This window comes from Dreissena polymorpha, chromosome 1 (genome assembly GCF_020536995.1).
Source record: "Dreissena polymorpha isolate Duluth1 chromosome 1, UMN_Dpol_1.0, whole genome shotgun sequence".
NCBI classification, from domain to species: Eukaryota; Metazoa; Mollusca; class Bivalvia; order Myida; family Dreissenidae; genus Dreissena; species Dreissena polymorpha.
Window position 1 is genome coordinate 3874392 of NC_068355.1, and position 24107 is coordinate 3898498.

Consider the following 24107-nt stretch of genomic DNA (forward strand, 5'->3'; position numbering starts at 1 on the left):
TAAATAAATGTTGTCAAGTTGTCAATATTATATTTACTTAGGTTCAAGCCAAAGTACTGCATAGGGAATTTTTTCATATTTTTTTTAGAAACCTTCAATTGGGAATTTTATTTACAGCAATTGGGAAATTTGTAGTTTTTACGTAATTTGGTAAGTGCTGTTTTTTGGAACTGATAAAGAAGGAAAACTATGGCTGTCAGAGCATGGCTCATCTGAATTTAGGAGACATGTTTTTGTATAAGGATGATCTTAGAGTTGTGAAGATGCATTCTTTTTTTAAGCCTGCTTATATAACAATTATTTCTAAGCACTTTAATGCACATTAATTACCAAGCTTTTAGTCTGATATACCATATCTAACATGATAAGAAACAAACTTTTATGAAAACCACATTTTGTCGTTTTTATACGCCCGTCTATGACGGGACGTATTATGGTATACCCCGCGTCTGTCCGTCCGTCCGTCTGTCCGTCCGTCTGTCCGTCCGTCCGTCCGTCTGTTAATGTCGTACGCTACGTCAAATATCCTTTGACAGATTTTCTTCAAATTTTAACACAATCTTAATATTGATAAACCCTGATCCCCTTTCGTTTTTGACGGAATTCTGAATTGTCGTTCCAGAGTTATGGGACTTTGTTCGTCAAAATTTCGTGATTTCATTGAATGTCCTACTGTAGCTCAAATATCCTTCGATGGATTTTTTTCAAATTTCAACACAATCTTAATATTGATAAACCCTGATCCCCTTTCGTTTTTGACGGAATTCTGAATTGTCGTTCCAGAGTTATGGGACTTTGTTCGTCAAAATTTCGTGATTTCATTGAATGTCCTACTGTAGCTCAAATATCCTTCGATGGATTTTTTCAAATTTCAACACAATCTTAATATTGATAAACCCTGATCCCCTTTCGTTTTTGACGGAATTCTGAATTGTCGTTCCAGAGTTATGGGACTTTGTTCGTCAAAATTTCGTGATTTCATTGAATGTCCTACCGTAGCCGTCCGTCCATCCGTCTGTTAATGTCGTACGCTACGTCAAATATCCTTTGACAGATTTTCTTCAAATTTTAACACAATCTTAATATTGATAAACCCTGATCCCCTTTCGTTTTTGACGGAATTCTGAATTGTCGTTCCAGAGTTATGGGACTTTGTTCGTCAAAATTTCGTGATTTCATTGAATGTCCTACTGTAGCTACATTTCTCTTTTATTATTGGTCAAAATATCTATAACAGGTTTACTTCAACTCCATATCCTCTAAAGAAATGCATACATATACTCAAAAAAAGATATGGTATGAATGTCAAGGAGACGGCGCTCCATGCTCATGTACTTATAAAATAAACCATGTATTCAAATACAAATAAACTGAAGTAAAAAAATGATTCAAAGGGTTATTTATTACCTTACTACTTCATTGGCGAACGACGGGCGTATCATGCGCTCATGGCGCAGCTCCTCAGTTGATAGTTTAACAAATTGTGATATGATTTCTATTTTTTCTTTGCATGTGTTAAAAGAACCATTTAAGTGTGACAAAAATAACTTATTTAAAAAACATTCAAGGGAGTTTGCACCATTTTGTCAAGTATTTATGAATTTATATAAAATGTGTAAAAACTTGTAATATATTTCAATATATTAAATTAAAATAAAAGTTAAGAAGAACATGTCTCTAAAAATGCGAAATAAGCCAGATATTTAATTCTGAAATCAAAAATGTCTGTTCGGTCGAATTCGCCAGCATGTATATCATGCATATGTACGATTTGAATCTTAATTTAGTTTTAATGTAGATTCGTTCATAGTACACAAAGACTTAATTTTGTTTCCTAACAAATATGAGTTAAAGTGTCGGCATCAGCTTTAACCAGCCAGTTAAGAAATTTACTGAAGTAAACAATATTTGATTTCTAGTACCATATAGAGATTGTTCATTTATAATATTTAGACTATTAGCATTCCTAGGACATATTCATACGTTGGTTTAAGATTGCAAGAATTACGTGTTGACATAGAAATTGTGCATACTCCCTTTAAGATATATTAATAATTATAATTAAGTTAATGGTTTAATTAATGAGTTTTGGTGTACAAACATTCTAGCTGAATATACATGTAGAAGAATCTCTAGGTACTCCCACATTACTGGCATTTATTCAAATCTAGAATCTAGATAGTGAAATGTCAATGACCGGTTGAACTTTTATTAGGTGAGAAACATAATACATTTTATTTATAACAAAGACACCATGTAGCCAGTAGTTGTTCATGGGCATTCATGATTTTTAGTTATTGTCTATCTCTTAAAGCACAAAGTACTCCTTTATTTGACATTATATGCTTAGAATGTAAGAATTAAAAAAAAAGATAATTTGTACATGTGGTAACACGATGAGCACTTTGCACAAACCATAATTAACATAAGGGAATTGAAGATGGAATTTCTACTATAGAATTATTAGATGCTCAGTGTTTCAGAACATCTTTAATTTTAAGAGTCCTGGAGACTTTGGATTTAGTGTTTTGTAAAGTTGGGATATTATAAGTTCTTTCAGTTTGGTTTAAATTATTAAGTGTTATGGACATTAAATAGGCAGGTAAAAGATTATGTTACATATAGTTGATTAGTAATTGAGTCTTGATCTGTGAAAAAGGGGTTTAATGCATGTGTGTAGAGTGTCATCCCAATCCCAAATGATCCTGTCCAGTCCGCAGAGGCGAATCAGGGACGACACTTTCCACCTTAAATGACTTTTCGAAAGAAGAGTCTTCCTTTAAACGAAAAATACAATAAAAGTGTAAAGTGTCTTCTCTGATTAGCCCGTGACTGCACAGGATAATCTGAGATGACACTTTACGCACATGCATTAAACCCCATTTTCTCAGAGGGCGTCTCAATTGTATCAAGCAAAGTGCTGCTATGTCACACCAGGTTGTTAGTTAACTGAGTCACATCTTCAAGAAAGTCCTCCAAGTATTAAAACCTATTAAAGGCAAGAAGGCTCTGCTGCAGAAGCAAATTATTTGTGTTCCACTATTATTATGCATAGTTGTGCCTGTTTATTACATTGTTTTATGGTACTTCTTGTTAAGACCACGAAAACCAAAGTATTTTTTCTTGATGATTATTAAAAAGAACACCTATAGAACATTTGATCAACTTCAAAGATCATGTAAATAATTTTAGCTGCGTCATACAAAAATGTTACTTATTCCAGATGCGATGAGCGTAACTCCAGACCAGCCTGTGCATTTGCACAGTCTGATCAGAAACTCTTGACCAGATAACGCAGATGTGCTGGTACGCCGTATATATGTCATAAGAACCATTTTTGCATGACAAAGCTCCCATGTAGTTGTACAACTTTGATACACTCCTGGAGCTAACTGGATGTACCTGTGTTACAGGGCTGCCTGAAGCCTGACTGTGGCCAGTGTGTGGTCTGTAAAGACATGAGGAAGTTTGGAGGCAGCGGGGTGAGGAAGAAAGCCTGCTTAAAGAGAGCTTGTGTAAGCGACATTGTACATGTGAATAGTATAGGCTGGGTTATGAAGTATGTGATTAAGTATGTGATCCAAGTTGACTCTAGTTACCTCTTTGTCCATATGCCATGCAATAGAAAATATTTAACCTCCATGTAGCTTGATCACATAAGAATTAAGTTTTGTCTCAGTCAACTTATATTGCAATTTGGTAAATAATGTCTTCTTGTTCTTATTGTTTAAAAAAAGCTTTGGGATTGCTTGTCTTACTTCTAATTTTGACAACTGCCCAAGATAATAATTTACCATGCACTTTTGGATTCACTGTTTAAAAGCTTTTACCCTAAGGCATAATTACAAGCTACTGAAATTATAGCCTGAAAACAAAGTTTTATAACCTGTATTACTATGGGAGTCACTCTGTTGCTTGCATGGCTGGTCCGAGAGCATAAAATGCAATTAGTTTGTGGAGGGAATGATTTTTACATTTCTCAAGTGATTTTAATGAAATTTTACATATAGCCACCCTGAAGTTAACCCTTTCTCCCATAAGAAGCGAAGTGAAAATGGCATAAGATTAATTTTTGCAGGAGGCTGCTCATTTGTAATTAACAATACTTGCTTTGACGCATATATGATGTAACTAATAAAACTAAGGTATTAAAATGTAAGACAAAGGGACAAACTAGCTGGTAGTGAAAATAGACAAGATTTAAAGGTGAATGCTTTGCACTTCTAAATTGAGTTATCACCTTTGAGTTGACAACTGCAAGCCCTACGCTTTTAACTTTATAAATTTTCAGTCCGGCTTTTGCTATTTCTCAATTTTGTATTGGTGGGCTTTGTAAAATTCTTTGCTGTTAACAGTTATGTTAAAAATAAAACTTGGTCATGTATTTACTTGGTCAAGAAGGCTATTTTTTAAAATATTTTTTAAAATGGTTTGATTTTTTCCAGGAAAACAAAAACATAATAGAAATAAACAAAACAAGTGGTGATGGACTAAGTAGAAGGAAACTTACGCCAGATAAAGGGAAACCTTTGACAGCAAGTCCTAAAAGTGTAAAATCTGACGGCAATATTGGTTTGCCCAAAACACTCAGTAAGAACAGATCTGAAACCTCAAAAGTCAGCAACGCTGCTGCTCCTCAATCTCCACTAAAAGTGAAAACACCATCGCATAATACCGGTACAAAACAAGGAGTTAAAAAGGCTGTTCTTGAGCCCGAGGTTGTGAAGGTGCAAGTTAAAAAGATGGTTAATTCACCTGTTAAAGAGAAGAAGGTAGTTCAGGTTCAAACAATGCTCAGCAGTGTGGCAGCAAAGACTGCTTCAATAACTGTCCAAATATTGGACAAACAAGTTGGTAGTAGTCCAGTTCAAAATTCCTTTAGTGCACTGAGAACTGCATTGCAACCAGTATCTGCAATCGGAACAGAAATCTCAGCAAATACAAGAGTAGCAAGTCTGAGCGGTAACGGTACAAACGCTACACCAGCGTCTGTGGATGGGAACACAAGGAAGGATTCAATAGTTCGAAGGTCGCTGGATTCTGCCATGGATCTGTCGTCTGAGCAGGCTGCCACTGCTGTCAGTAAGCCAGATGTGAAGCTGCCTTCACTGAAGATGGATACCATGAGTAAAGTATGTGTAGTGTGTAGTACATAGGCAGTAAGTGTAGTATGTAGTACATAGGCAGGCCTTTTCCTTGCCATTTTGGGAAAATTGTAATTTTTGGATAGGGAAATGTTTTCTTGCAAAAAGTCTACTGATTTGGGAAAAAACTAATTCTTTATGATAATTCAAATTATAAGAACAAGATGTAATTGAAATATAATTCAGATATAATAATCACATGACACTTTTCAAAGCCAATTAATTTAATTGGGATTCTTTTTTTCCAAATTGGGATTTTTTTTACCATTTTGCTTTGGGAATGGGGCCATTTAGTTTTCCAGGGAAAGGCCTGAAGGGTCAGCAGTAGCAATTACGAAAATGATTAAGTAAACACTGTATTACAAGCAGGGATCATATTTTTGTCGGTTTTGTCGGTCCTAGACCGATTGAGGTCATGAGAGACCGATTGAAAATCCCAAACAGTCGGTCTGATTCTGTTTGCTAAAATTCCCATGTCATGAAATCGATTACACAGTGCACACCCCTAATTACATCCTTATCTCTATTAGGTGTGATAAACCATTCGCTGCAGTCTGTAAACCGGTCAGGACCAGATTATTGCATGTCAGCCGACTATTATCAGAGTAGTGCCCCAAGCAGCGAAGATTCGCGCATCTGTGAATAACCCCGTGTCAATATCAATCGATAATTTCACTGGCTTATACCTAAGACAATCGGTCCGTAAGGTGTACTCGTCCAGGATAAAATCGTTGACAGTTACTTCGGAGATACAAACCTTGATGTTATCCTCGTGGAAATTGTGCATTTCATGCATGATACAGTAAACTGTCATATAAACAAAGAAGAAAATCGGATATTCTGCAATAATTGTGGGCGGACCTTATACACTGAAAGCACGCGCTGTAATTAAACAAAATATGCCGATACATTTTCCGTCAGCGTAATAATTCGGCAAAAAATAAATAAAAGTCGCGGATCTGATCGACAGAACAGCCGAAAGTTAATTTTATTGGAGAAACTTTACATAAAATAGTACACAAGAAAAATAATATACATTGTATCAATCTTCAGTAAAAATCTTGTTAGTGTATAAGTCTTCAGTAAAAATCGTGTTAGAATCGAAATAATTCGTGTTCTTTATTGTTTGTTGTTGAATAACCCACGACCGAAAGTTTAGATGCGTGGTTTCAATTCATTTAATCCCTACGCATCTTAACTATCGGCCGTGGGTTATTCGACTACAAACTATAAACAGACATTTGTTTGGTTCAATGCATGTTTGTAAGCTATTATCGAGTTGACAACGATTTAAAACATCGGTATAGATTTACACAGACTAACAATATTGACAACGATGAAAAACAGTCAGATAAAACAGCACACGAAACAACCAATGTCAATGAAATAGCTAATGATAAAACAAAATGAGAAAACTTGTATCTTCCGTTAAAAAATAATAAGGGAATTTAACTTGTACATTTATTATACCATCTTAATGAATAGCAAAATCAATGGTATATATTTTAATGTAATTTGTCATGATTTCGGATATAAATTTTCGGACACTTTTTCCCCATTTAAATCCGGACCGATTGATGTTTCGGGAAAATATGATCCCTGATTACAAGTACAGTGAACATTTCTTATCACATAAAATCCAATTTAATCAAATTTCTGTTTGAAATTGAATAATTCATTTTTACAAAATAATGGAATATTAAACATCAGAGCAATTAAAAATGTTGTCAGTCTAAAATAAGTAGAATTATGTATACATTCATGTAAGACTTGAAAGTTACATACATTTGTACCAGTCTATTTAAAATGATAAAGTTTAGATATTGGGAAATTTGATGGTGCAAACACTGAAGTACTGTACAAATCTCTTAAATAGCATTATTAAAGAAGTGGTTTCCATGGTTACATGTTGTTAGAAAAGACATGCTTGTGTGAAACAGTCCTCAGTCTTAATGTTAATATTAAGAAATACACATGAAGTATAATAGTGCTATCAGGAAGCTTGGTAAACATATTTTCCAAAGTAGCAGGAACTTGCATCAGTAAGTTTCTTTTCATTTTTCATGGAACAGTTCCATGTCAATCTGCCATTGAAATGAAACACATTTTGTTTCTTTTGCATTTGTTTTGATTTACTTCATTTATTACATCAGATATGACTTATTAACTTGTGTATTTACAACATAACCTTATTGGAAAACATTTTCATTACTCAAAACTCGGTCATAAAGATGAGCCGTGCTCAAGGAAAATGGGGCTTAATGCATGTGTGTTAAGTTACATCTACAAGTTGTCTTCAGTCTACACAGGCTCACCAGGGATCACATTTTCTGTTTTAACTATTTAGAGGAGGTCTCTTCAAAATCCAATGTTGGGAAAAATTATTGTCCCTGATAAGACTGTTAAGCCAGGGACAAAACATAACGCAAATACATTAGCCCCATTTTCCAGGGGCGCAGCTTTTATAATCTCTGTGATAATTACATTAACTCATTTAACGTAGGATGGTTGTGATTTTCTGTTCTGTTCTAAAACCATGTGTGTTGTTTCAGTCAGAGCTGAAGGAGTTCATCCCTGGGTTACTGAAGATGTTGACTGGTCGCCCGTCTGCTTTCCACAGTCGCAGGTCGGGCAAACCAGTCTGGTGGCCAGACGACGTGTCCTGGGTGAACAACATCACAGACTGGTACTCACAGGTGGGGCAGGCTGGATAACATGAGCCTTGTTCTGGGAATACTGGGCTTAAAGAATGTGCGTAAAGTGTCTTTCCAGATTAGCCTGTACAGTGTGCGCAGGCTAATCAGGGATGACACTTTTCACCTAAACTGTATTTCTGTGTATAAGAGACTTCCTATAAAGAAAAAATTCCATAAAATCAGAAAGTGTTGTGCCAGGCTAATTAAGCACATGCATTAAGTCTCATATGTAGCCCATAGAGCTGGCATTTGTCCCAAATTAGTCTCATAAACATTAGTCTTCTGCAATATGTGGCTAGCATAGTTCAAGCCAAGCCTGGACTTCAGGGCAGTCAGGTCATTAGCTACCCTGTCTGCTTAAAGAATAAGACGACAAAACTCTCCTGACTAAAGCAGACAGACTATGTGATTGCGAATGCTTGTCTGGAGCCACACATTTGGTACAAGACCAATTTTTGTGTTGCTCATCTAAAACCCAAATTAGTAATCAGACCCTTTGCTGAACAGAAATAAAGCTGTTTTAACCCAATTCTAATTCAATGGCCAGAACAAATTATTTAACTAAAATAACCTTATTAAGTGTAATTTCTTTACAAATAAATGAAAACTTGGCATAATATCTTGTGAAATAAAAAATTAATATCAAATCTTGAATTCCATATGGTATTTATTTCTTTTTTCCTGTTTTAATTTGGACTGGTTGTTTCACAGAAACTCTGGCCAGACGTATTGAAGGACATAATTGTGAGTGGGTACAGGCATGTGGGTCAGACCCACCTACTGTCGGATAGCAAGCACCCAGGTCTGCAGGCCTGCCTAGCTCAACAGGTCAGTAGTGGACACTGGACATTCTATAGTCAAGGCTTACTGTGCCATTTGCCTCATGGGCCAAAGGCTACATATTGACCCCATATGGCTGAATATACTCTTATTTGTCTACACCTTTTTTTGGCATAAAAAATAGCAAAGTAATTTGCAATTCACGCCAGTAAAATTGACTTACACACATTTTGATATATGGGAATCCATGAGAGTTTCATGTTAATCCAGTCACCAAAATACACAAAAATAAATTTCACTTAGCCAGTGTGCTTTCAATTGATATCAATTCAGGGAATACAATTAAACAAGTTTGTTGTATTGATAGTTGAATATTAGCACGTCCAGTTCACAATGTATGGTGCAGGGCAGTCTTGGGCTAATTGTGAGCAGTGTTAATCAATAGTCCTTATACATCTTTATATATTTGCTATATGTCGTATTTCTTGTATGTGTACCGATTATCAGGCATTGAATTGCAAAAGGGGCACTTTTTAGGGAATGATAAATTGAGCCTTATTCTGGGTAAAATGGGCTTCATTTATGTGCATAAAGTGTTGTCCCAGAAATGGGCTTCATTTATGTGCATAAAGTGTTGTCCCAGAAATGTGCCTCATTTATGTGCATGAAGTGTTGTCACAGAAACGGGCTTCATTTATGTGCATAAAGTGTTGTCCCAGAAACGGGCTTCATTTATGTGCATAAAGTGTTGTCCCAGAAATGGGCTTCATTTATGTGCATAAAGTGTTGTCTCAGAAATGGGCTTCATTTATGTGCATCAAGTGTTGTCCCAGAAATGGGCTTCATTTATGTGCATCAAGTGTTGTCCCAGAAATGGGCCTCATTTATGTGCATAAAGTGTTGTCCCAGAAATGGGCTTCATTTATGTGCATCAAGTGTTGTCCCAGAAATGGGCTTCATTTATGTGCATAAAGTGTTGTCTCAGAAATGGGCTTCATTTATGTGCATAAAGTGTTGTCCCGAAATGGGCTTCATTTATGTGCATAAAGTGTTGTCCCAGAAATGGGCTTCATTTATGTGCATAAAGTGTTGTCCCAGAAATGGGCTTCATTTATGTGCATAAAGTGTTGTCCCAGAAATGGGCTTCATTTATGTGCATAAAGTGTTGTCCCAGAAATGGGCTTCATTTTTGTGCATAAAGTGTTGTCTCAGAAATGGGCTTCATTTATGTGCATAAAGTGTTGTCCCAGAAATGGGCTTCATTTATGTGCATAAAGTGTTGTCCCAGAAATGGGCCTCATTTATGTGCATAAAGTGTTGTCCCAGAAATGGGCTTCATTTATGTGCATCAAGTGTTGTCCCAGAAATGGGCTTCATTTATGTGCATAAAGTGTTGTCTCAGAAATGGGCTTCATTTATGTGCATAAAGTGTTGTCCCGAAATGGGCTTCATTTATGTGCATAAAGTGTTGTCCCAGAAATGGGCTTCATTTATGTGCATAAAGTGTTGTCCCAGAAATGGGCTTCATTTATGTGCATAAAGTGTTGTCCCAGAAATGGGCTTCATTTATGTGCATAAAGTGTTGTCCCAGAAATGGGCTTCATTTATGTGCATAGAGTGTTGTCCCAGAAATGGGCTTCATTTATGTGCATAAAGTGTTGTCCCAGAAATGGGCTTCATTTATGTGCATAAAGTGTTGTCCCAGAAATGGGCTTCATTTATGTGCATAAAGTGTTGTCCCAGAAATGGGCTTCATTTATGTGCATAAAGTGTTGTCCCAGAAATGGGCTTCATTTATGTGCATAGAGTGTTGTCCCAGATAAGCTATTGCAATCTACGAAGGCTAATCTGAGACAACACTTTCCACCTCAATTGGTTTCTTTGCTAAGAATCGACTACCTTAAAATCGATAAATACCATAAAAGCAGCAGGTGGTTTCTCATTAACCTGTGCTGACTGCACAGTCTAATTTGGGACACACTGTAGATTTATGCATTAATCCAAGTTTTTCAAGAAGGCAGCTCAACTAACAAATTTAATTGCGAATTACAATCTATTATCGAACCCTTTACTACTTAGAAGCAAAGTCAAAATGGCTATGTGCAAACATCATAAAACCAGAACAGCCTGCAAGTAACTCGCAGTTTGTTCAGGTTTTATGCTGTTTGCTGATCATCAGTATCTAAGGTTTGGAGATAAAGCTTTAGAAACTTGAATCTAGTAAGAAAGGTCTTAAATTAAGTTTAACTTTCTTCGGGACTAAAAATGCGTGAAAATACGTTTCTAAGTGGTAAAGGGTTAGCTAAAGAATGCACCACTATGTATATTGCCTGTTCATGACTATACCAGTATATGTTGACCTCCACAGAGGGAGGTCGGTGAGGCGACAGTGGGTGCCCGATCATGCCCACAGACCCCCATCAAGACCAAGAGTCTCACAAAAGGTGGGTATGGGGAATGTGCTACTTTAACCCTTCCTTCTTAGAAGCAAAGTGAAAACAACTTTATGCAACCAGCATAATATAAAAAAACTTAAAGTTACTCGCAGGCTGTTAAGGTTTTATGCAGTTTGCTGCTTATCAGTAGCTTAGGCCTGGCAATGAAGTCTTTAATACTTTAATCTCCTAAGAAAGATCTTTACATTTCATTCAATTTTCCCAGGGATTGCAAACGCGTCAAATTTGATGTTTAGGTGTTGAAGGGTTAACATAGACAATGTTTGATGCTTGTTATTGTAATGATAGCTTGTTTAAAAAAAACAATTATTTGATTTCCACATTTTAAAAGAGTGAATTATCCACACACACAAACTAAATTATAAAGGAATGCTTTGCCTTGATCTGGTTTGCATCTTTTAGCTAGTCAGTTATAAAGTTCTGTTCCAGTCATAAATATTTGATATAATGGTGAGCCCTATTTCTTAGAAGTGTAGTTATGTTGGGCTTCACATAAAACGAAACGTCATAAAAACTCTAAACTCTTTCTTATAGGTAGTATATTCTCCATAAGTACTACTTGTGTTCCCGACCGATGAAACTTGAGGGGACCATAGTATTCACCCCTGTCTGTCAGTCTGTGTCCATTGAATCAGGATCCTGCAATAACTCAAAAAGAACTTTAGATAGGTTTATGAAACTTGGTTAATGGATAGAGGGTCGTAGGGGATATATGCATGTTATTTCAGTGTTTTTTTTTCGTTGTTGCTTTGGTTTCACAAATAAGTGAAAACTTAAATGTGGATCTTGCAGCAACTAAAAAAATACTTAATCTTACTCAAACAAAATTAACCATGTTGGAGACAGATGTTTTGTCTGTGACAAAGCTCTTGTTTATTTATAAAGCTGATACAAATGCAGAACATTGTCAGTGATTTTTTTTGCTAAAAATTACAGCCGATTTTCGGCTGCTTCCCAATCGCAAAAATCAACGTTTTTTCCCAAAAAGCCGACCAAATTTTCCCAAAAAAGCCCAACTTTCCAAAAAAAATAAAAAAAAATATATATATATATATTTTGTTTTTTTTTTAAGAAAGAAGTCACTTTTTTATTTACACATCCTACAAAATATATAACTTTAATTTAGTCCTTTTTGTCAATAAATAATTCCCAAATTTGCCACTTAAATCAATTAAAACAATCCCAATATGACCAGACTCCTTTTTCCAAAATGGTTAGAAAAAACCCTGAACATACACTTAAAAACAATTTTAATTTTGTTACTTATAATCATATTTATAATGCTTAAATTTTCCCAATTTCATGGTTTATCACACTATTTTTCCCAATTTCTTGGTGTATTGCGCTAATTTTCCCAATTCAAATGGCACAGGCTGTAACAAATAAAAGCAAAAAAAATCACTGATTGTTGTGTTAGATTAAAGAATTTAAGAGTGAAAATAGTTAAATATTAAATGTTTTTAAATCCCTTGTCTTCTATTGCAGACCTGTATCTACCGTACTATGCAGAGATCTACATCTGTTACTTTTGTGAGAAGGAGTTTATACAGCGGGACTCCATGCAGGTCCACCAGTCTCTGTGTCCCAAGAGGCCTGTCTTCACCCTAGAGGCGGGGGAAACCTTGACCCTGGGGGCGGGGACAAGTAGGCTGGCCTTCCAAGACATGCAGGGGGAATCTTCCTTTAAATCGAGGACGGAGGTCGGAAATGTCGGAAACAAGTGGTCCTCTCTGTCCAAGGAGAAGTTTGTACCAAATTTGGGACTGATAGCTCATAAAGAGGCTGTGGCCATTTTGAAACGGAAGCCCAAGCTGGAGATTGACTGTGATATAAAGCTGGATGATGTGGATCCAGTGCCCTTGTCGCCAGTGCAGATGAGCTCCCCAACCTCACTGATGTCTCAGCTGTCGAGAGAGGAGTCTGCAGCAAGGAGACACTTGTCTTATTCCATGTCAATGGACAGGTCCGTAAATCATATCTGTTCAGTATCCAAGATGATATATTTTGCAATGTTAAAGCAAAAAGATATCATTGATACTTCTATTAATTCCTAGTTGTGTATAAATTCTTCATATTATATACCAAATTACCATTGTTTTTGTTAATTTTTTAATGCCCCTGAAGGAGGGCATATAGTGATCGGACTGTCCGTCCGTCTGTCCGTCACACTTTGCGTTTAGGTTTCGAAAAATGCTCTTAACTTCTATGTCGCTTCAGATAGCAATTTCATATTTGGCATGCATGTGTCTATAGACAAGGCCTTTCCATACGCACACAAGTTTTGACCCCTATGACCTTGAACTTAGGGTCCGCGTTTAGGTTTCGTAATCTGGGTTTAGCTTTGAAAAAAGCTCATAACTTCTATCAAGCGTTTAAAGGAGGCATAAGTTATCCTATGGTGACAGCTCTTGTTTTTATGCCCCCGGATCGAAAGATTGGGGGTATATTGTTTTTGGCCTGTCTGTCTGTCATTGTGTCATTGTGTGTGTCCCAAAACTTAAACCTTGGTTAAAGTTTGATAACTTTTTTAATATTGAAGATAGCAACTTGATATTTGGCATGCATGTGTATGTCATGGAGCTGCACATTTTGAGTGGTGGAAAGTCAAGGTCATCCTTCAAGGTCAAAGGTAAAAAATCCTTGGTATTTTTCTTTCCTAAAACTTTAACCTTCGTTAAAGTTTGGTCATAACTTTTTGAATATTGAAGATAGCAACTTGATATTTGGCCTGCATGTGTATCTCACGGAGCTGCACATTTTGAGTGGTGAATGGTCAAGGTCAAGGTCATCCTTCAAGGTCAAAGGTCAAATTTATGGCTTCAAAGCGGCGCAATAGGGGGCATTGTGTTTCTGACAAACACATCTCTTGTTTCTATTTTTTGTTATATTTATATCTGCTGCAGTCATATTTTAATGCTATAATTTCACATTCCTTATTTTGTGGTATAATATATAGAATTGCATACTACAGTTCTATGTTTAGCCGAACTTAATCTCTCTGTGTATATGCATTTATGGTATGATTGTATTTAGCCAAAAGCATGTATTGCTGATAATCTGTATAAATAAACCGTTCATATTTACTTGTTCAGGAATGAGATCCACAGTGTTCCCTCTGATGAAGACTCCGACAATGATGCCGATGCTGACAAGAAGCAACAGTCTGGGCCTCAGTTGAATTTACTGAATATCCCGATCACGTCCCTGCTTGGTCAAAGAGTGAAAAAGTATGTTCACGTGGACACAGCATTGCCTGTTGTGGCTGACTCAGACTCTTTCTGTCGAACCCCGGTGAAGAATCAGTTCTTAGAGAAATTGCGGAAGAAGCCCCTGGTGTATCCTATGATATATAAGCCGAGAAGAGTCGCCAATATGCAAAAACAGAACCATACGTATTGGTTCACCAAGAAGCAGAAAAAAGAGTTCAACTGTTTTGCTGAGTACGGTTTAAGTGTGAGGAGCTATGAACTGTTGAAAAAGATGAAGAAGTTTCGAGTCACTGTGGAGAAGATGTCGCGCAGGACGTTACTGATGTGGGTGCCAAGGCGGGTGCTGGACAAAATCCTGCGGGGGAAGTTCAAGGGTCTGAAGGTAGGAGGGTGTACATATGAGGAGGAATTCTCCACTTCAGAATGCGAGTTTCCCTCTGGGCCCAGCCTGCTGGCCCCTAACATTGACAAACTTCTTGGGCTAAAGAAAAAGTCGAGCCAGAAATCTCCACAGAAGGCTTTGAAGCCCCTCGGCCTGACTAACTGTGTGTCTGAGGAGATGGAGGCAGAGGCTTCCAAGCAGAAGCTAACGTTGTATCGGAGCTTGCTGTACGAGATGTCGGTCGTGAAAACTGCTGTTGTCATGGAAGACATTGCTGGAACTAAGGAGAGGTGTTCGGGTATGAAAAGTGTGGCAAGAGACAATTTGAAATCAATTAATAATGATAGTGAAATATTCAGGAAATCGGACAAAGGAGCTAGTACTAATGTTGTGGAAGTTAAAGACCAGAAAAGTGTGGGTACAACAATGGAGTACAAAACTCTCAGGTCCATTCTGACCTCAGGAAGGGACAATTCACTGCACACAACAAACAAGCTGCTGGAGCCAGGGTCCTCGCAGCCAGACATGGACCGGCTGTCTGTTAGGTCTGTCTCCTCAGAGAACGAGTCCATCAGTTCAAACTGTTGTTCAGCGGCTGCAGATAAGTCTCAGAATACCCTTATCTCCCACAGTAAAGTTGGTGGCTCCAAGAGTGCTAGCTTCTTAGAGCCACTGAATGTGAACATTGACACTGAGGGCGTGGGAGGGAGTGGGGACTATGCCTTTCCTTCACCTGTCTCAATAACAAGTGAGGCTCCCTCATTTGTGCTTCCCACAGACCTGAACAAGTCTGGCTTGGAGGAGGATTTCAAATCTGCATTAGACTCACCTGCCGTTGTGTCTCTTGAGATAGATAATGGTAATGTTAAGAAAGGGGAATCGAGCAGTTCTCAACCTGTTCGGAAATCAAACCGTTTGAGATCTCACTCTGTTCAAAATGTGCCATTGTCTTCACTTACTGGGGAGAAACCTCTTCAAGTTGTGAAAAAAATGTCAGTCTCTCCTTGTAGGATGTCACCAAGGAAAAAGTCCCTTGTTGTCGAAAAGGACTGTAGTGAAAGACTTGCTGTTGGTTTGGAACTGATGTCAGTAGTTACTAGCACACCTGATGGTCCAGAAAATAAACCGCCTGAAGTGAAATCTGTCTTGACAGGAGATGGAGCATTTAATGTGAAATCGAGGATGGGAATTGTAAACCCAGAATCGTTAAAGAACACTGTTTCTGCTCCCTCTCAAGGGAACCCCGGTCAAAAAGTAACAGAATCTGTCTCTCTGATGGAGAATAGGAGTAGAAAGCGTAAAAGAACTGAGAGTCTTCAGCAAATTGGCAGTAACAACGCTTTGGTGTCGAACAGTCCAAGCAAGATTCGGAAGGTTGTGTCATCCACAATATCACCTACACATTCTATTCTTAATGTTAAAACTCGGTCTTCAAAGAGGGAGGAAGGGGCGGGAGATAAAGCATGTTCCATTTTTTCCTCTGATATATTTAAAAACAATACCACACAGTCAAACAGTCTTGAGGCCAGTATCAAGAGAAGCCATAGACTTTCAGAAAAACTTTCTCAGAACAAAGGTCTTTTGATTAACTCCAGGGAGAACTTCTAGAAACGTGGAACATAATTTGTTAATTTTATATTTTCAAACGATTGATTTGATATTGAAGAAAACATTTAAAGAAATTGTTCAGTTTTTAGATGCCTCCAAAATTGTTCAAAATAAATATTTTTGTTGTCCCTGATTTTGGAAAATTTCCAAAAAGAAATTTAATTAAAATGTGTTATTACTTTATGCGCTTTATATGACTATATTATTGATGCTGTGTTTTTAGAAAGACAGATTTTTATTATTGTATAAATTTGATAATGAAAATGCTTAATATAGTATAAATGAGACAAATGATTGAAATTATCATGAAAAATCACAATATTTAATAATTAAGTTTAAGGCTTTAACTACATGTAATCATGCAAAATCTTAATTTTACATAAATAATGTAAATGCTTAAAATTATAATTAAAAATTCTAATATTAAATAAATCAGGTAAAAGCTTGAAAAAAAATCATTAAAATAGATGTATTAAATAAAAAAGGTACATGCTTATAAGGATTATTCAATGTTATAATATATCCTATTGGAATCAAAGGTGTCAAGATTCTGACAAGATTAAATACAGTCTCCATATTTGTTACACATTTCTTATCAATACCAAGGTTAAGGGTGTTCAAAATATCAGTCCGAGATCATGTTAATGGTATACGTTTGTGAAATTGTGATGCAATTGGTTCATTAGAGCTACAACAAAACATAATGCATAAATTGTTGTGTTGCCAGTGTTTTATAACTGGTTATATTTTATACTGAATCCTTTTTTTCAAGACTGTTCAGCATAATGTTTTCATTTTTGCATGGTATACTCTGTCCATCTGGGAGTCCTCATTAGATATTGTCCTATTTTTGAGTATTGAAGAAATAAGAGACCATCATGAAAGATCAATAAAGAAAATTGTTTTGTTTTTTATTCAAAAAAGGTGTACGCTAAAATGTTTGGTTCCTCTGTTATAGTATTTTATTAATATGCAGTAATATTGAGTAAATTGTGGACAGAAAGTTGTCTTATACTGAATTGTTTACTAGGATTGTGTACAGTATGCGCTTAAACTGTTATAAGGGGTTCTTATTTCTGAAATTAATGTGAAAAAAAACAACATTAATACAATTATCTAGTTTTGGTTGTTCACTGTAAATTTTACAGCTACTTATTTTATTAACTTCAATCATATTCTTTCTGTGTTATTATGGGTATATTCTGACAGAAACTTTTGATTACTGTCTTGCAAAATGAGAATCTCATGCATTGTATATTGCTACATGTGCTGCATCATGTGAAAATGGATCCCACGCCATGGAAGCCAGCTAACCTGTCCATGCAAGGTTTCATTGTCTCTCTATCAAACAGCGTAGCTTAAGACAAGCCTGTGCATTCACATATTACATAAGCCCCTTTTTTGCATGATGCAGCTCTTAAGTTTTTTAGATGAATTATATTTTGAAATGAATGCAATAAAATCGATGCACATGTTTTTACCCTCAAAAAGAACAAACAAACTTAGTGTGAATAATGATCTGAAGATTCAGTGCTGGCCAATTACTTCAGTATGAGCATCAATTTGAGAAAACTGGGCGTACTACATGTGCTTAACATTTGGTTCTAGATTAGCCTGTAGTTTGTGCAGTCTACACAGGTTTATCCGAGACTACACTTTCATGCAATGTATCCAGTTCAGGACAAAGTGTTGTCCCTGATAAGCATGTGTGGACTTCACAAGCTAATCTTTGATGATACTTTAAAAAATGCATTTGGCCCAGTTCCTGGAGGGCGGCTCGTGTATAGTTTTGTTTACCTGAGGAAACTAGATGTTCATGTTGTTCGTATCTATGCATAATTAATTGATTTATTTGAATGATACATTCACTCGTTTAGTTGCGATGCAGGCAAATTATCAGAAATAAAAATGTATAGTTCCACCAAGCAAGTCCCAATTATTAAATGACTTGAGACCAAGAAATTGTAATAATTCTTCCTACAGAAGCCTCATTTTGAGATAACTGACCTTAATGCATGTAAGCAAAGTTTTTGCTTTTGAGGTCTGCACTGGCTAATGTGGTGCAACTCTTTCTGCTTTGTTTAAACATTTCGTTGAAAGTCTCTTCAAAACAAAAAATCCATTGAAGGTGGACAGTGCGTTTAGTCCAGTTTTCTGTGAATGAGGCTCTATAAGAAGCCGAGAATCCGATCAAGTCTGGTTCAGAAGTAACTAGATCAAACTGCTTCCCTGACTATGTTGATATTTGGTTCTTTCTCTTGAGGATTTCTTCAGTTGGAATGCCAAAATTTCATAGACAAATTATGCTTACATTTCTATCCTATTCAGTATTGCACAGTTTAGCAAAACATACTTAAGCCCCACTCTGGGATAAAGGGGATTAATGCATGTGCATTAAGAGTTGTCCCATATTAGCCTGTGCAGACCGCACATGCTAATTAGGTACAACACTTTCCACTTTTATGGATTTTTCAGGTGAGCTTTTGTGACCGGTCTTTGTCCGTCGTATGTCCGTCCGTCCCTCCGTTAACATTTGCTTGTAAACACTATAGAGGCCACATTTCTTGTCCCATTTTCATGAAACTTGGTCAGAAGCTTTGTCCCTATGAAATCTCGGCCGAGTTCGTAACTGGGTTGTGCCAGGTCTAAAACTAGGTCACTAGGTCAAAAAAAAGAAAAACCTTGTAAACACTGTAGAAGTCACATTTCATGCCCAATCTTCATGTCACTTTGTCAAAATGTTTGTCTTAATGATATCTTGGTTGAGTTCAAAAGGCCGCCAGTGGGCGGGGCAGTTTTCCTTATTTGGCTATAGAGAAACCTTGTGAACACTCTAGAAGTCACAATTTTTGCCCAATCATCATGAAAGTTAGTCAAAACATTGGTTCAATTGATGTCTCGGAAGAGTTCGAAAATGGTCGAGATCGGTGAAAAAACATGGCCGCCAGTGGGCGGGGCATTTTTCTCTATATGTATATAGTGGCAGTTTTCCCTATTTGGCTATAGAGAAACCTTGTAAACACTCTAGAAGTCACAATTTTTGCCCAATCATCATGAAAGTTAGTCAAAACATTGGTTCAATTGATGTCTCGGAAGAGTTCGAAAATGGTCGAGATCGGTGAAAAAACATGGCCGCCAGTGGGCGGGGCATTTTTCTCTATATGTATATAGTGGCAGTTTTCCCTATTTGGCTATAGAGAAACCTTGTAAACACTCTAGAAGTCACAATTTTTGCCCAATCATCATGAAAGTTAGTCAAAACATTGGTTCAATTGATGTCTCGGAAGAGTTCGAAAATGGTCGAGATCGGTGAAAAAACATGGCCGCCAGTGGGCGGGGCATTTTTCTCTATATGTATATAGTGGCAGTTTTCCCTATTTGGCTATAGAGAAACCTTGTAAACACTCTAGAAGTCACAATTTTTGCCCAATCATCATGAAAGTTGGTCAAAACAGTGGTTAAATTGATGGCTTGGAAGAGTTCGAAAATGGTCGAGATCAGTGAAAAAACATGGCCGCCAGTGGGCGGGGCATTTTTTTCGATATGTACATATATAGTGGCAGTTTTCCCTATTTGGCTATAGAGAAACCTTGTAAACACTCTAGAAGTCACAATTTTTGCCCAATCATCATGAAAGTTGGTCAAAACATTGGTTTTATTGATATCTCGGACGAGTTTGAAAATGGTCGGGATCGGTGAAAAAACATGGCCGCCAGTGGGCAGGCATTTTTCTCTATATATATAGTGAAAACATGTGAACACAGTAGAAGCCACATTTTGGGCCCAATTTTCATGAAATTTGCTCAGAACATTTGTTTCCTTGATATGAGAGTTGAGTTCCAAAATGGTTCCGGTCAGTTGAATAACATGGCTGCTGGGAGGGGGGCAGTTTTCTAATTATACCCCCCCCCCCTTTCGAAGAAGAGGGGGTATATTGTTTAACTCATGTCGGTCTGTCCGTCCACCAGATGGTTTCCAGATGATAACTCAAGAGCGCTTATGCCAAGGATCATGAAACTTCATAGGTACATTGATCATGACTCGCAGATGACCCCTATTGATTTTCAGGTCACTAGGTCAAAGGTCAAGGTCACGATGACCCGAAATAGTAAAATGGTTTTCGGATGGTAACTCAAGAACACTTATGCCTAGGATCATGAAACTTCATAGATACATTTATCATGACTCGCAGATAACCCCTATTGATTTTCAGGTCACTAGGTCAAAAGTCAAGGTCACGGTGACCCAAAGCAGTAAAATGATTTCCGGATGATAACTCAAGAACGCTTATGCCTAGGATCATGAAACTTCATAGATACATTGATCATGACTCGCAGGTAACCCCTATTGATTTTCAGGTCACTAGGTCAAAGGTCAAGGTCACGATGACCCGAAATAGTAAAATGGTTTCCGGATGATAACTCGAGAACGCTTAGGCCTAGGATCATGAAACTTCATAGGTACATTGATCATGGCTCGCAGATGACCCCTATTGATTTTCAGGTCACTAGGTCAAAGGTCACAGTGATCCGAAATAGTAAAATGGTTTTCAGATGATAACTCAAGAACGCTTATGCCTAGGATCATGAAACTTCATATGTACATTAATCATGACTCGAAGATGACCCCTATTGATTTTCAGGTCACTAGGTCAAAGGTCAAGGTGACCTGAAATAGTAAAATGGTTTCTAATGATAACTCAAGAATGCTTATGCCTAGGATCATGAAACTTCATAGGTACAATGATCATGACTCGCAGATGACCCCTATTGATTTTCAGGTCACAAGGTCAAAGGTCAAGGTCACAGTGACCTTAAATAGTAAAATGGTTTCTGGATGATAACTCAAGAACGCTTATGCCTAGGTTCATGAAACTTCATAGGTATATTGATCATGACTCGATGATGACCCCTATTGATTATCAGGTCACTAGGTCAAAGGTCAAGGTCACAGTGCCAAAAAACGTATTCACACAATGGCTGTCAAGGTCACGGTGACTCGACTTAGAAAAATGGTTTCTGGATGATAACTCAAGAATGCTTACCCCTAGGATCATGAAACTTCATAGGTACATTGATCATGACTCGCAGATGAAATAATGATGAAACTTGACCAGGATGTTTGTCTGGACAATATCTAGGTCAAGTTTGACATTTGGTAAAGATTGAATTAACCGACTCCTCTCAGGTGAGCGAACTAGGGCCATCTTGGCCCTCTTGTTTGTATTTAAGGACAATGCAGTTTATTCGGAAATTATCATTCCAGATTGTGGACTTCACAGAATTATCGCAGATGATCTTGTACAAACAGGCATTAAGCCCCATTTTCCTAGACAGGGATTCATATAAGTTTGCTTTGTTAACACCTCTGTCTGTTATTCTTTATTGTTGTTTTGTTGTCTCTGTGATATTTAATACTATAGCAGATTTTTTTGTCCCCCACTATAGTAGTGGGGGACATATTGTTTTTTCCCTGTCTGTTGGTCTGTTGGTCTGTCTGTCTGTTTGCGCCAACTTTAACATTTTGCAATAACTTTTGCAATATTGAAGATAGCAACTTGATATTTGGCATGCATGTGTATCTCATGGAGCTGCACATTTTGAGTGGTGAAAGGTCAAGGTCATCCTTCAAGGTCAGAGGTCAATTATATGTGGCCAAAATCGCTAATTTTATGAATACTTTTGCAATATTGAAGATAGCAACTTGATATTTGGCATGCATGTGCATCTCATGGAGCTGCTCATTTTGAGTGGTGAAAGGTCAAGGTCATCCTTCAAGGTCAGAGGTCAAATATATGTGGCCCAAATCGCTTAGTTTATGAATACTTTTGCAATATTGAAGATAGCAACTTGATATTTGGCATGCATGTGTATCTCATGGAGCTGCACATTTTGAGTGGTGAAAGGTCAAGGTCATCCTTCACAAGGTCAAGGTCATCCTACAATGTCAAACATCATATAGGGGGACATTGTGTTTCACAAACACATCTTGTTAAATGCTTGGTTTCACCTATTTTAAGATAAAACTACTTAACTCGTAGGTACTTAGTGAAGTGTTTTTACAAACCATTTAGAAAGTAACATGACTTTGTTAATGTTGTTCATTTTATACCAAAATCGGAGTTAATGCAATGGCGGTCATTATTAGTCCCATACCTGTGTTACGAAAGGTAATAAAGGTTAACACTGGTCCGTCCATAGTGTGTCTGATTCTGGACCCTTTTTTATGAGCAAATTGCAATTTGTGATTTGTTTGTGACATTTTAATACATGTAGGGCATGTAGTGTATGCATTTACTGATGTCATACATTTGCGGAAGTTCAACAACTGATTATTTAATATCTACCATGCAAAATATATCCACTTTATCTTGACACAAACTAAAATGACAAACATTAACTAGATTTTGTCAGTCAGGGTTTATTTTCGACCACACTTGCCCACACGTGTTTTCATTTGTGGAGAAAAAAGTAGTTGTCTAAGATAATTTAAGAGCCAGTGTCTGCTGTCAATTTAGTCTCATTCTGGGAAGATCGGGCTAAAAGCATGTACATATTGTGTCGTCCCTGATTAGCCTGTGCACAGGTTTTTCAACTACAACACTGACTGCTTTTTATGATTGTTTTTCTTTAAAGGAAGTCTCTTAACAAATATCCAGTTTTAGTAGAAAATGTTGCCCCTTATTAGCTTGTGTTGACATTCAAGTTTACACAGAGCGAGGCTCGACGTATATACCTATTCAGTTACGATGTCTAGATACTTGACTACAAGTTATGCTCTGTGATAATATAGGGTTTCGTCTGAGCTTCGAATGCATTACAAGTAACAACTTAATTAATCCATTTGCATTAATAACATATTTTTAATTTACAAAAAGTATAAATGTATTACCCAGTCAAGAAAAAAGGAAACAGATGAACATAAAACAGGTACAATACATGGTATTTTGAAACTTTTATAACATTTAAATCTGTTTAGAATTTTGTTGGGTACATAATCGTTTTCTTTAAATGAATCCGAGTTTTTCGGTATGATTAATTGGAGAAAGAAATATTGTTAAATGAATGTCACAAACCAGTTTAAAATGTGTTAACAAATTTGTTTTTGTTTTAAAGCGTCTAATTGCCTCCTTATGCAAATCTAAGCTGAATTTTGCGCTTAATTTCAAAATGTTTACTTCCAAAATATTTGACCCAGTGATTTTGCTCCCTGTTTGCCACGCGTTTGCCATTACTACATTGGTAACTCTTGATTTTGTTAATATGGTTGTTTTGTAATGAAACAATTAGCATTACTCGTTCTGCTTGTTATTTCATGATTTGAATAATTTTGTCAGTTTAACAAAACATTTATTTGTAATACCAAACGTATGTAGACATAATTATTGTGTCGATATTGGCTTGTGTACATAGCGTTCATACATGCAAATTTCCCAGACTGTAGGTTGCCTGTAAACGTGTTGTATATGCCGGGTTTTCCTGCATATTTTACAGTCTCAATGACGAACCAGTGTTCCAAGAGAACAGTTGGCTTTAATTTATGAACATTATGAAATAAATTTTATGAAAACTATTTCAATATTCACTCGTTTTATTAACAGCATGCTCCGTGTGAGCTTTTGCGATCGCCGTTTGTCATAAATCCGACTCCGTCGTCAACATTTACGTAGTAAGTACTAAATAACACAATTACTGTCGAATGATTATGAAATTTAGTCTGAACGGCCAGAATAGGAATTTCGGCCTTGTTCGGAAACTGGTCACGTGAGTTGGACATGGCGAGCCAATTTTCCGTAAATAGCTTGAACAGTCCTTATGCCCAGTTACACGCTG

At 36.9% G+C, this 24107-nt stretch overlaps 1 protein-coding gene across 5 annotated transcripts in view; it reads left to right on the forward strand.

The window, feature by feature from the left end:
• The window catches only part of LOC127868831 (uncharacterized), a 35631-nt gene extending 11784 nt beyond the window's left edge, over positions 1-23847 (forward strand). For 3 of the 5 annotated variants that reach the window (XM_052410935.1, XM_052410945.1, XM_052410919.1), the window contains 7 exons: positions 3414-3515; positions 4446-5132; positions 7697-7840; positions 8552-8668; positions 10989-11064; positions 12562-13039; positions 14169-23847. In XM_052410935.1, coding sequence (XP_052266895.1) covers positions 3414-3515; positions 4446-5132; positions 7697-7840; positions 8552-8668; positions 10989-11064; positions 12562-13039; positions 14169-16275 — 3711 coding nt within the window. In that variant the 3' untranslated portion in view covers positions 16276-23847. The remainder of the gene's footprint in view (positions 1-3413; positions 3516-4445; positions 5133-7696; positions 7841-8551; positions 8669-10988; positions 11065-12561; positions 13040-14168) is intronic. The other 2 variants (XR_008044269.1, XR_008044270.1) reach the window with 2 other exon arrangements.
• Positions 23848-24107: the final 260 nt, after the last annotated feature.